Source organism: Hypomesus transpacificus, chromosome 9 (genome assembly GCF_021917145.1).
Source record: "Hypomesus transpacificus isolate Combined female chromosome 9, fHypTra1, whole genome shotgun sequence".
Classification (NCBI taxonomy): domain Eukaryota; kingdom Metazoa; phylum Chordata; class Actinopteri; order Osmeriformes; family Osmeridae; genus Hypomesus; species Hypomesus transpacificus.
The window spans coordinates 681,873-695,562 of NC_061068.1; the positions used below are offsets into that span (position 1 = coordinate 681,873).

The following is a 13,690-nucleotide window of genomic DNA, read 5'->3' on the forward strand; positions in this document are numbered from 1 at the left end:
TGAAATGTTTAATAATAGGCTACCTACCGGAGCTGTTGTCACTGTTAATGTAATGGGGAACCAATATGTCAAGTCATTTCACACGTAATAAGTGAACTAAGTAGGCTAATCTGTGAATGAACTCAACCTTATCAGTTCCCTTTTTCATTTATTCGCGTTTTGATTATTTTTGTCCCTGTACAATGATAAAACGCTAAATGTGTCCGTGCCCTTTTAGGAATAAGAAAACGTTGGAGGTGACGTCTACAGCGCACCGTTTACCCGGGGGGGGGGGGGGGGGGGGGGGGTGGGGGGGGGGGGGGGGGGGGGGGGGGGGGTGGGGGGGGGGGGGGGGGGGGGGGGTGAATTGACACTGGCGGAGTGTGGAGTGAGAGCGAGAAACGGTGAGTAGAAATGGCAAGCAAGTAAACTTAATTTGTCTTTCAAAAAAAAAAGTCGCCTGCCATAAAATGAACAGAGAAGCGTATTGGTATTACCTTGGAAGAAATGCAGGATGTGTGATGGTTTGTTTGACCAGTTTATAAAGGAATGTGTTCCTAGTAAGCGTTTGAAGCACTGAGTGTGTGTCTGTGTTAATGCACTCCCATTTTTAGTCAAGGCCAGACGGAAGGGCAGGCTAATGCTTTAGCACATTTAGAACGACTGCCAGGTATGTCCGTTTTCTAAAGGTACCCTTGTGTTGCCAATAGCAAAATAACTGATGTTAGTGTGTGGTCAGAAATGTATGTTGCTGCCTGTTACAATCGTACATGGAAGCGCAAGAATGTGTCGGCTTCCTAGCTTGTGAAGTCTTTGGGCTCCGTGTAATTGTTGGGATAGAAGTTCCATGCCATGAAACGATGAAATCAGGCAAGGAAATTGTTCTGTTGAGCTTACTGTATATCCTAGAAGACCGTTAAACACGTACGAACCTTCATTTACGTTCCAGTATTATTTCATTTTTGGTCATAAAAGGGAATTTCCCTTCACATTATTGGCTAGGTTGCTAACTAGGTAGCTACTAGCTAACTTGGGTTGCTAACTATAACTTAATGTAGCACTAGCTTACATGCTAGCTAGCCAGCTAATTAAACTATTAGGGTATCCACTGAGGTTATCTTGTTATCCTTATTAGCTAGACAACTACTCTGTCTTAGCTAGCTATACCATACAATGTGTTGATTGGAATATGCTATTTATTATGATAGCTACGTCTTAATTATTTTAGTTTTTTTGTTAGGGGGGCTGGGGTGGGGGTTGGGGGGCTGGGGGGGGGGGGGGGGGGGGGGGGGCGATGGGGGGCGGAGGTAGTTTGGGCGAGGCGAGATTGCTAGCGTGCTAGCAAAGATCAATTAATTAGCCTACATGACCAGAAGTGGCCTGGTACTGTCTGTAGCTACCTAGCTTTGATGTTATTCCTGAGCATCAAGCTTGTAGGTAGGTAGCTAAGAAGTTAGGCTACAATAATATTTATTTTGCTGCCTAGCCAGCCTAGACTACTTGGCTAGGCAGTCATTTCAATCGATTAGCTTAGCTGCGAGTGCTGTTTTGTCGTTCTATGTTGTGGGGATTGGGTCAGTTGCTTCGTGGCTATGTATAGCTATTCAAACCAGGTATATCCAACGTTTTAGCCAGATACTTAATCAGTGTAACACTTCAGGTTTCTACTGTACTCATGGAGTGTTGCACATCTGAATTTAGTCATTTTTAGCAGACACTCTTATCCAGAGCGACTTACAGTAAGTACAGGGACATTCCCCCCGAGGCAAGTAGGGTGAAGTGCCTTGCCCAAGGACACAACGTCATTTGGCACGGCCGGGAATCGATCCGGCAACATTCAGATTACTAGCCCGATTCTCTAACCGTTCAGCCACCTGACTTCCTCTGTGCTAGCTCGTTCACTAAATGACAGGACAGTCACTTCAAAGAAAGGTTAAACTTGTGTCACGCCAGCAAGTTTAGATTTTTTTTTTTATGGTTGTAGGTAATGGCTTCCACTTTTCACCCCACTTTCCAGCTGTCTAAGGCCTATGTTACATCCATGTGTCCAAAATATCTGTTCATGGTGATGAGATGTAGGCAAGCTCAGATATTATAATCCACTTCCCTTCACAGCAAGCATGCGGTCTGGGATCTTTTTTAGGCATACTTTTCCGTCGTACCAGCCCGATTATTGGCAGTCAGGAAAGAGGAAGCGATGACATCTTTTACTGACAGTTGGGGATCTTTTCTTTTCTTCTAACTGGTGTCATTAGCATCTTTCTCAACTAGTTTCAGTAGTCGTGTCTTTAGGTTATCACACGACCTAACTTACAGTTTTAGTGCTGCAAATTGGCGCTCTTTGGACACCTGAATCAAGATTTGTGTAAAATTGTAGGCCCTACAATTAAAATCAGTTGGTAGATTTTGAACAAACAGTCCTGAGCAAGAGTGTTGTCAGTGATATAAACAGCTACAATGAATAGTCTGCGAACCAGATAGATATGCAGAAATACAAAATGAGTGCTAATAATGACATCATATTTAGATGCTGACTGGCTTGTAGTTTATATAGATTTGATAGAATCCTTCACCTGGTTTTCAACTGACATTAGCCTGAAAGACTTCCTGAAAGATATTTGATTGAGTGACACTGTGGGACACCTTACGAGACCAGTGTTGAACCACACATCCTGCTTGGGTGAGCAAGTATCAATTTGACTAGCCCCGAATGTTCTCTGCTTTCACACCCTTCTCTCTAAACCTAGACCGCGGGCGGTTTGGTGAAGAGAGCGGAATGCCCCTTGTTTCGTGTGACTCGTAAGGGAAATGGAGAGGATGGCGTAAGTACTGCCTGCTTGATAAGGCTGTGGCTTCCTGCTGGCCACACTGGGCCGGGGGAGATAGGCAGCCTGTCACTCAAAGCTTTGCTGACTCAGGCTGGGTGATGATGACCCTGGACAGAGACCAGAGCATATCATCCGTATCGGCTGCGTATTAAACCCTATCTATGTAGTCTTGATGGTGAGGTTGACCCCAGTTGTTGGGTCATTTCTCTCTCTCTCTTTCTCTCTCTCTCTGGCTTGCTCTTTCTAGCTGTCTCTCCTCCTCCGTCACGCTCTCCCTCCCTCTCTCTTTCCTCCTCCTCTCTTTCTCCCTTCCTCTTTCCCTCTCCTGTCTCTCCTCAGTGCTGCTTAGTTTGTGTCTTGGCCGGGGTCTGGGCTGTGTGGCTTCTTCTGTGGTCCTCTCCTGCTTCTCCCCTGCCTTACATGGAGACATACCTCCGTCCTTAGTGGGTGAGTGATGCCGTGATGTCATAATGGCAGGCCCGTTTGCGGTGCGTGTCTCTCTCCTTATTTGTTGGCAGGATTGAGAGTGATGGGGGGGGTGTTTAACGCTAGTTTGTTTTGTCAGGAAAGACACTGTTGTTGTTAAATGGGTGGTGGAGCCAGAGCCGGCGAGTTTCTTAGATTCCCCCCCCCCTCAAACAGATGTCCTTACATGGCTGTGTGCGTGTGATAAGTGTGCGCGTGTGTGTGTGTGTGTAGATCTAATCGCTCGTTTAACTTTTTTCCATTGCTGGCGTGCTCTGTAATGGCTCCTCTCCAGGGGCCTTCTGGGATGGGAGGGGGTTCAGGTCAGCTATAGATCTGGACGTCCACATCAGATAGACATGTGCAGGAAAGTTTAGCTTGTGATCTGTGACCATGGGGGACCCAACCAGGGATGTTCTGCATGTCGGCCTAGCCCGTGACCTGAGGCTTCACTTCCAGAGAGCTCCAGAGAGCTTCCAGAGAGCTTCCAGAGAGCTCCAGAGAGCTTCCAGAGAGCTCCAGAGAGCTTCCAGAGAGCTCCAGCCACGGATGGAGATTAATCATAGTTCTGGGACATTTTAATATCTGGGGCAGAGCATTATTTCAAGAATAAGTCGTTTTCTTAACCGAGGTAGGGACCTGGGGGTCTTGATGTGGGGCTTGGGGTCTGGTGTCAGGCCTGGTGTTGACCTTAGACAGACCTCCAGACTGCTCTGTGCATGAGAACCTCTTATCTTAGCTGATGTAGCACTGTACCAGTCAAGTTGAGCTGCCCCATACCCAGAAAACTACCCCTCCTCCTCTATACCCAGAAAACTACCCCTCCTCCTCTATACCCAGAAAACTACCCCTCCTCCTCTATACCCAGAAAACTACCCCTCCTCCTCTATACCCAGATAGCTTCCCCTCCTCCTCTATACCCAGATAGCTTCCCCTCCTCCTCTATACCCAGAAAACTACCCCTCCTCCTCTATACCCAGAAAACTACCCCTCCTCCTCTATACCCAGATAGCTTCCCCTCCTCCTCTATACCCAGAAAACTACCCCTCCTCCTCTATACCCAGATAGCTTCCCCTCCTCCTCTATACCCAGAAAACTACCCCTCCTCCTCTATACCCAGAAAACTACCCCTCCTCCTCTATACCCAGATAGCTTCCCCTCCTCCTCTATACCCAGATAGCTTCCCCTCCTCCTCTATACCCAGATAGCTTCCCCTCCTCCTCTATACCCAGATAGCTTCCCCTCCTCCTCTATACCCAGATAGCTTCCCCTCCTCCTCTATACCCAGATAGCTTCCCCTCCTCCTCTATACCCAGATAGCTTCCCCTCCTCCTCTATACCCAGATAGCTTCCCCTCCTCCTCTATACCCAGATAGCTTCCCCTCCTCCTCTATACCCAGAAAACTACCCCTCCTCCTCTATACCCAGAAAACTACCCCTCCTCCTCTATACCCAGATAGCTTCCCCTCCTCCTCTATACCCAGAAAACTACCCCTCCTCCTCTATACCCAGAAAACTACCCCTCCTCCTCTATACCCAGATAGCTTCCCCTCCTCCTCTATACCCAGATAGCTTCCCCTCCTCCTCTATACCCAGATAGCTTCCCCTCCTCCTCTATACCCAGATAGCTTCCCCTCCTCCTCTATACCCAGATAGCTTCCCCTCCTCCTCTATACCCAGATAGCTTCCCCTCCTCCTCTATACCCAGATAGCTTCCCCTCCTCCTCTATACCCAGATAGCTTCCCCTCCTCCTCTATACCCAGATAGCTTCCCCTCCTCCTCTATACCCAGATAGCTTCCCCTCCTCCACCCTAACTCTCCCGATGCACCGACAAGGTTAATTTCAGTGCACAGCTATCACACCTGTAACTAGCTATGTTGGTCAACTGGATCACATCATACATCAGGAAACACCTTGTTTGTGCTGTTCATCGGTTAGAGTTGTGGCTTGTGGTGGTCGAGCCATAAGGCTTCTCCCAAACCAGATCTCACAGCATTAGACTGGAGCCTAGTGTTCACATTCAGCAGTGTTGCAGAGTGGTTCTGACATGGTGTTCTGTGTGGAGGACGCCAGAGGGATGGTGTCATTGCACAAGCAGCCAAAAACCATGCATCTCCATTGTAACCGCACAGCTGGTTCGTGTTTAGAGAGAGGGGTCGTGCACCCCCTCACCTGCCCCACCCTGGAGCTTCAGGCCTGGGTGTTCACTATCGGGCTGCTCCCTGTCCGGGGGAAGGACATGGAGCCTGGCTCGCTACGATCCTGAAAGTTCTCACAGGAGTCTGAAGAAGGGGAAAAAAACAATGATCTTATTTTGTCTCTCCTTTTACTCCCTTTCTCCTTCTCTCTTGCTCTCTCTCTCTCTCGCTCTCTCTCCACCTCTCTCCACCTCTCTCTCCACCTCTCCTCCTGTTTCTGGGTGCAGACTGTTGGGCTGTCCGGTGAAGAGATTCCGCCATGCGTGAATACAAGCTCGTAGTGCTCGGCTCGGGAGGCGTGGGCAAGTCAGCCCTGGTGAGTGTCCTTCCTCTTCCTCCTCTCCTTCCTCCTCATCCTCTCCTTCCTCCTCCTCCTCCTCTCCCTCCTCCTCTCCCTCCTTCCTCCTCTCCTACCTCCTCCTCTCCCTCCTCCTCTTCCTCCTCTCCTACCTCCTCCTCTCATTCCTGTACCTCACTTCCTCTCCCTCCTTCATATTCACCTGTTTCAAGTTTTTATTGTCACAATAACACAAGGTCAGACTGGGCACTGAAATTCTGGGACAACCTGGCATAACATAACATATAAGTACTTAGAACATAGATTGCATCTATGATAAGATCAAATATAAATAAAATGATAATAAATAAACAAAATAGTATGCAATATACAAGACGATATACTAGACCTGTAATACACTTAATGACCTATACTAACCTAAGGCAAGTGGGGTAAGTTAGTGCAATCTCTGTCTCTGTTTCCACATCATGTGACGTTTCTCTGAGATGGTCCACCTGGTTATTTCCTGAGTCGATGTGCTGTTCTGACCCGGTAGTACTGTTTCTCCCTTCTCTCTCCCGCCCTCTCTCTCTCCCCCTCTCTCCCTCCCCCCAGACAGTTCAGTTCGTCCAGGGAATCTTCGTGGAAAAATACGACCCCACAATAGAGGACTCGTACAGAAAGGTGGGTGTTCCCTGATGAGGAGAGCTGGCCTGCTGTACTGAGCATCTCTCTGTCTCTCTCTCTCTTTCTCTCTCTCGGTATGTCATTTCTCTCTCACTACTCATCTCTCGCTGTCTCAGTTTCGTTCTTACTCTCTCACTACTTACTATTTCATTCTGTCTCCTCCCCTCTGTCTATCCCCTCTCCTCCCTCCCCCTTCTCCTCCCTCCTCTGTCCTCCCTCCTCTATCCCCCTCCCCTCTGTCTATCCCCTCTCCTCCCTCCCCCTTCTCCTCCCTCCTCTGTCCTCTCTCCTCTATCCCCCTCCCCTCTGTCTATCCCCTCTCCTCCCTCCCCCTTCTCCTCCCTCCTCTGTCCTCCCTCCTCTATCCCCCTCCCCTCTGTCTATCCCCTCTCCTCCCTCCCCCTTCTCCTCCCTCCTCTGTCCTCCCTCCTCTATCCCCCTCCCCTCTGTCTATCCTCTCTCCTCCCTCCCCCCTCTCCTCCCTCCTCTTTCCTCCCTCCTCTATCCCCCTCCCCTCTCTCTGTGCTTCTAACACCCTGTCATGTCTCTCTCCTGCAGCAAGTGGAGGTAGATGGTCAGCAGTGTATGCTGGAGATCCTGGACACAGCAGGCACAGTAAGTCCCTCTGCTCATCTCCTTCCACTCCCAGAGACTCCAGCCTGCCGTGTTCTGTCTGAGTGGAGTTTACTGGGGACTCATGTCAAGTCTGCTCGCCAACAGGGTTTTACAACCCAGTCATAACATCATGAGAATACAGTCAGATAAGGATTGAGTCAGAATGTAATCTAACAGATTAATCTGACCTTTTGAGCGTTAGCCCTCCTCAGAGCCAGGGCAGAGTTCATGCTGTGTGTGTGTGTTCCCCCCCTCCAGGAGCAGTTCACAGCTATGCGGGACCTGTACATGAAAAACGGTCAGGGCTTTGCTCTGGTCTACTCTATCACGGCTCAGTCCACCTTCAACGACCTGCAGGACCTCAGAGAGCAGATCCTCCGAGTCAAGGACACAGAGGACGTGAGTAGACAAACTCAGCCGAGCACAGATCATCCTCTCATGATCAGACACCTTCCCTCCTCATCCCCGTCTTCCTTCCTGTCCCTTTCTCACCATCTCTCGCTCCTCTTAGTCTTCTCCCTCTCCCCCACTCCTCTCTCCTCCTCCCTCTCTCCTCCTTCTCCTCCTCCATCATCTTTCCTCCCTCCTCCTAATCCTCCATCATCTCTCCTCTAATCCCTCCTTCTCCTCCTCCATCATCTCTCCTCCTCTCTCCTTCTCCCTCCTTCTCCTCCTCCATCATCTCTCCTCCTCCATCATCTCTCCTCCTCTCTCCTCCTCCCTCTCTCCTCCTTCTCCCTCCTTCTCCTCCTCCATCATCTCTCCTCCCTCATTCTCCTCCTCCATCATCTCTCCTCCCTCCTTCTCCTCCATCATCTCTCCTCCTCCCTCTCTCCTCCTTCTCCCTCCTCCTCCTCCTCCATCATCTCTCCTCCCTCCTTCTCCTCCTCCATCATCTCTCCTCCTCCTCTCTGTCCTGAATGAACTGGTAGTCCCCGTCAGTAAGGACCATGCCCTTCTTTGGTGATCTCTGGAGAGAACGTTAGTGTAACTCCTCCCTCTAGCCTCTCTCTCCCTCCCCTCTCTCACCAGCTCTTCTTAGTTCTGACCCAGCAGCCTCTCCCTATGTGAGGGCGGGGCTAAGCTGTCTGTCTGACTGCCAAAAGGTTCTCTGGACTTTGTTTTCATTGGCCTTTCAGTGTCTGTCACTCTGTTCCCTCACTGGCCAGTCCCATTGTGTGTGTGTGTGTGTTTGTGGTTAGTCTGACATTGTGTGTATGTGTGTGAGGGGGGGTTTTCTGGCTGTGTGTGTGTGTGTGTGTGTGAGGGGGGTAGTCTAGCTGTGTGTGTGTGAGGGGGGTTGTCTGGCAGTGTGTGTGTGTGAGGGGGGTAGTCTGGCAGCGTGTGTGTGGATTGCCGCAGTGAATGTGGTTGATTGGACAGTCAGGGATGATCTGCAGTGAAAGTCCAAGCTCATCAGAACCCCTCCTCTGTCTGGCCGTCAGCCGTCAGCAAGCAGCTCTGGAGCTCCACATGCACAGGGGCACAACAGACGAGGAACACAACTCAGTTCACAGAGCCATGTTGGAAAACTGTTAGAGAAGCAGCAACTTTCGTCATGGCCTGGAAAGCGTACTAACTAACCAGTCTGAACTATAACCAACTTAAAACCTCAAAAGAAGACAAGTAGGGCTGTGTGTGTGTATTGGGGGGGGGGGGACCAACTGTCTCCTCCAGGGATGCAGTTCCTCCCCACTCAGGATATGATGTGACGACCAGCCCCCCCCCCCCCCCCCCGGAAATACCTTCTGTCTGCTTATCAGGGAAAGTGTGGAACGCAAGAGTTAGATGTTCTAGATTAATCTACTGGATGGGGATGGTTTGATGGCGTAGGAATGCCACGCACCATTTAGAGAGAGAGAGAGGGAGGGATGGAGAGAGAGGGAGAGGGGGGGGATGGGGAGAGGGGGGAGAGGGGGAGGCAGAGAGAGAAGTGGCTTTCATCACTCCATCCATCCCTCCAACTCTACCTCCATGCCTCCGTCCTTGAGGAAGCGTGTGGAGATCAAACCAGCGTGGAGCTCTGTGGAGCTCGACCAAACATCTCAGCTTCGTCTTCACCGCAACCCCCCCCCCCCCCCCCCCCCCCCCCCAGCCATAAAAAGTGGTTTTCCAACCTCAACAGGACTGACTGGGCAGAAAGAGTCTGTCAGCGTTAGATATGATGTGGTGATGCTGACACACACGCAGCTCCCTCTCTCCTTTCCCCCTCTCTCTCTCTCCCTCTACTTCCCTCTCCTCCCCCTCCCCTCTCTCTCTCTCTCTCTCTCTCTCGTCTAAAACACACACTCGCTGGCTGAGTGCTCGCTGCTTGCCCTGCAGTCAGGGTGAGCGGATCATTCCAGTGGGCAGCTGGAGCATGAATCTCCATCTCTCCCCACCCATTCTCCTTCTCTCCACTTATTTCGCTTCCCTTCTCTCTCTCCAACCATCTGGGGGGTCCGATGGCTGAGCGGTTAGGGAATCGGGCTATTAATCAGAATGTTGCCGGTTCGATTCCTGGCCCTGAATGAGGTTGTGTCCTAGGGCAAGGCACTTAACCCTACTTGCCCCTGTACTTACTGTAAGTCGCTCTGGATAAGAACATCTGCTAAATGACTAAATGTCTCCACCCCCCCCCAGGTGCCGATGATCCTGGTGGGGAACAAGTGTGACCTGGAGGAGGAGCGTGTGGTGGGGATGGAGCAGGGCCAGAACCTGGCCCGCCAGTGGAACCACTGTGCCTTTCTAGAGTCCTCGGCCAAGTCCAAGATCAACGTGCTCGACGTGAGTACCGAGGAGTCACTCCTCCTCACCCCTCTCTCCTCACTCCTCACCCCTCACCCCTCTCTCCTCACCCCTCTCTCCTCACCCCTCTCTCCTCACCCCTCTCTCCTCACTCCTCACCCCTCACCCCCCTCTCCTCACCCCTCTTTCCTCACCCCTCTCTCCTCACCCCTCTCTCCTCACCCCTCTTTCCTCACCCCTCTCTCCTCACCCCTCTCCTCACCCCTCTCTCCTCACTCCTCTCTCCCCCTCCCTCTCTCCTCAACCCTCTCTCCTCACCCCTCTCTCCGCACCTCTCTCTTCACCCCTCTCTCCTCACTCCTCTCTCCCCCCTCTCTCCTCAACCCTCTCTCCTCACCCCTCTCTCCACACCCCTCTCTCCTTTGTCTCCCTCCCTCACCCCTCTCTCCTCACCCCTCTCTCCTCACCCCTCTCTCCTCACCCCTCTCTCCTCACCCCTCTCTCCTCTCTCTCCCTCCCTCTCCCCTCAACCCTCTCTCCTCACCCCTCCCTCTCTCCTCCCACGAGTCTCTGAATACTCTGAATGGCAGGTCTGTGAGAGTCAGTACTCGTCAGATTGGGCGCCCCCTACTGGAGGATGAGGAATGTGAAGCCTCAATGTTTTACTGCTGTCACCCTTTTTTTTATAAAGTAGAGTCAATCTTGCCTCAGTGTTGAGTGTCTGTAACAGTTGTGCTGGCCAGGTCAGCTCATCCATCTGCTGTCTCTGCATTGTAGATCTTCTACGACCTGGTCAGACAGATCAATAGGAAAACGCCTGTGGAAAAGAAAAAAGCTAAAAAGAAATCAAATTGTGTCGTCCTTTAAGACCCCCCCCCTCCCCGACCCCCCCCCCCCCCCCCCCCCTCCCTGCCGCAGCAGCTCTGAGCCAGGTGAGTGAGTGAGTGTGTGTGTGTGTGGGGAGGGGGGGGGGGGTGATTTGTGTGTGTGTGTGTGTGTGTTTGCACTGGCAAGCCACAAGAGAGCAGTATACATCTAATCATAATTCAGCAGGAATGTTGCTGAACTCATTTGGTTTCCCTGTTATCTCTCACTCTCTCTCAGAATGCTGTAATGAAGAACTGTTGCTCTGATTGGACCGTGCCAGCATTCCGACGTCCCCGTCCCCCCTCCCCCAGCAGCAACCATTAACAGTAAAACGGATGATCTGATTGGTTACCATCAAAATCAGCATGTCCAATGAGAAGACTCGTACCTTACTTCTCTTTGGACTTCGAGTTAACCCCTCCCCCCAGGGGTCAGTCCCCCGCCCCCCTCCCCCTCCCTCCCCTCCACCAAGAACTGTCAGTCTCATCATCTGTCAGAGTGCTCCTTTTTGAAAGTAATCAAAAACACAACAGAAACAATTTAAGAAAAGGATCATAAAAACAAAACAAAAAAAAGGTTTAAAAAAACAAACAAAAACCACAGTATTTTCCATCTTCGCCATCTAGCGTATATGAAGACGAGAGGCTACTTTAGTTGTATGATTCTACATGTCTCCAACCAAGCATGGCCACAGCTGTTATTGAGCGTAAATGTTTCAAGTGAAGTCGTGTGGAAGGAAGCGCTGTTTTGAAAGGCCCTTCTCTAGTGGAACACCTGTCATGTCTGTGGTGATAGATCAAGGTCCTCGTGTCTTTTTGTTTTTCCCAATGTTCATGGACCTTACTCTCCTGTAAGTTTCTCAAATGTGACTTAATTTTATAATCAGTCACTGGGATTTCATAGTGCCCACAATATATTCTAATGCCATTTTTTTGCATAACAATGCTTCAGAAAAAAATGGGTCTTTTATAGAACGAATATGGGGAAAATAAGGATTGATTTCTATGTCTCTTGAAGCTGAAATATATTATACTAAACCAACTCTAATAATGCTTCCTGTGTTTCTGTCAAATGATGTTCCAGCTTTTATGGATTATTAAATTTTAGTACATTTTCATTATTTTGGTCATTTGTATTTTGTGTATTTAACTTCTCGCGCACATGCGGCCGTGATGGTGAACCCTGAACCTTCCCGGTGTTTTATCACCCGATGCATGACTCTCTGGATTGGCACCCCCTCGCGGGAGCGCGCGCTTCAAAGAGTGAAGGATTTCGTCTTGATATCGCATCCAAAAGAAGGGGAGACAGAAGTCTCACATTATACCGTCTTTGTTGTTGAATTCAAGAGAAGGATGTCTGTTATCTGTGTAAATATCAGATGCTATTTTAAACACAAAATCCTTAAAATTCGTCATTCAAACGGTATAGTAACGAACGCAAACCAACATTCTTGCTCCACGACATCGCATTCTGAGGAAATATACCCCAGTATGATCATGATTATTGCAGGTTGAAAGTATTTCACATGGCATGGCTCTTCGTACTAATGTATAGGTTCAAAGGCATGCGATTTTAATGCAGTTAGCCTGTGCTTAGGGTGGGTTACTCAGACAGGTCGAAAACACCAGCCTTCTGATCCAGAATAGGCTATCAGGTCTCCTGAAAAGGGACCAAAGGTTCACATGCCTAGCCTACAAAAGACAAGTACTAAAAACAATGTATCAACCATGTATCAACATCAAAAGAACCATCAAATCCTTTTTTAAGATAAGAAATATTATTTTTATTAAGTCAATGAAATAAATGAAAAAATAAAACATAACCTGTCAACCCTACACATGTATTGGTATTCAATTTATGCTATTAAATGTACACAATGCTGGCGTAGAAGGATGGAAACGTATGCGGGGGGAGAGCATTTCATGGCAGGTTTTCCATTAGATGTAAGTGCAATGCACCCCCTGTTAACCCTGACTAGGACAGTGTGACATGTCTGAAACTTACTGTGGTTACTCAAACTAGTGCCCTCAGTGTACAGTAAGAATCATTTGATTCTGGGATATACAGAACAGACAATAGAGGGGGGGTGCATTTCACGACAGGCTTAATGCACCCCCTGCTAACCCTGACTAGGAAAGTGTTACATGCCTGAAACTTACTGTGGTTACTCATACTAGTGCGCTCAGTGTACAGTAAGAATCATTTGATGCTGGGATATACAGAACAGACAATAGAGGGGGGGTGCATCTCACGACAGGCTTGTTGTATTCCTTGTCACGAAATGCACCCCCCGCTAACCCTGACTAGGAAAGTGTCACATGCCTGACACTTACTGTGGTTACTCATACTAGTGCCCTCAGTGTACAGTAAGAATCATTTGATGTTGGGATATACAGAACAGACAATAGAGGGGGGGGTGCATCTCACGACAGGCTTGTTGTATTCCTTCTTGTCACGAAATGCACCCCCCGCTAACCCTGACTAGGAAAGTGTCACATGCCTGACACTTACTGTGGTTACTCATACTAGTGCCCTCAGTGTACAGTAAGAATCATTTGATGTTGGGATATACAGAACAGACAATAGAGGGGGGGTGCATCTCACGACAGGCTTGTTGTATTCCTTCTTGTCACGAAATGCACCCCCCGCTAACCCTGACTAGGAAAGTGTCACATGCCTGAAACTTACTGTGGTTACTCATACTAGTGCCCTCAGTGTACAGTAAGAATCATTTGATGCTGTAACTTGCTTAACTACATGCTCTTATGGTTTCTTCCCTTTAGCATTTATTTTTGGGGTTGTTCACAATGTGTACTTCTTGTTTTTGGCTACCCGCAATGCTTTGGGGCTATCTTAGTGTTATTATCAGTGACCTATGCACTTTGTAAAGCTCTCTCTTGGAAGTCGCTTTGGACAAAAGCGTCTGCTAAATGAATAAATGTAAATAAATGTAAATGCAGATCGGCCAGCCTGGCCAAGTCTCTGGCAATTGCCCTTTTTATGTCATCCATGACAGCAAGGACGGATGTAAGGCTAACATAATCG

The 13,690-nt window shown here is 49.3% G+C and overlaps 1 protein-coding gene across 3 annotated transcripts; it reads left to right on the forward strand.

Moving 5' to 3' along the window:
- The first annotated feature begins 318 nt into the window (after positions 1 to 318).
- LOC124471188 (ras-related protein Rap-1A-like) lies at positions 319 to 11,762 on the forward strand. 3 transcript variants are annotated; one of them, XM_047025555.1, is made up of 8 exons: positions 319 to 383; positions 5,700 to 5,788; positions 6,365 to 6,433; positions 6,995 to 7,051; positions 7,310 to 7,450; positions 9,674 to 9,817; positions 10,556 to 10,710; positions 10,883 to 11,762. In XM_047025555.1, exons 2-7 carry the CDS (start codon positions 5,732 to 5,734, stop codon positions 10,643 to 10,645), a joined length of 558 nt encoding a protein of 185 aa, XP_046881511.1. In that variant the 5' UTR covers positions 319 to 383; positions 5,700 to 5,731; the 3' UTR covers positions 10,646 to 10,710; positions 10,883 to 11,762. The 3 variants fall into 3 exon arrangements, with proteins under 3 accessions (XP_046881511.1, XP_046881512.1, XP_046881510.1); XM_047025556.1 differs by lacking the exon at positions 319 to 383 and adding an exon at positions 526 to 649; XM_047025554.1 differs by lacking the exon at positions 319 to 383 and adding an exon at positions 3,084 to 3,254.
- The last annotated feature ends 1,928 nt before the right edge of the window (positions 11,763 to 13,690 follow it).

Bases quoted from the DNA above. Each gene is read 5' to 3' on its own strand.
- LOC124471188 (XM_047025555.1), top strand. From the start codon at position 5,732: ATGCGTGAATACAAGCTCGTAGTGCTCGGCTCGGGAGGCGTGGGCAAG. The intron at 6,434-6,994 runs GTGGGTGTTCCC...TCTCTCCTGCAG, and splicing joins TAGAGGACTCGTACAGAAAG to CAAGTGGAGGTAGATGGTCA. The intron at 9,818-10,555 runs GTGAGTACCGAG...TCTGCATTGTAG, and splicing joins CCAAGATCAACGTGCTCGAC to ATCTTCTACGACCTGGTCAG.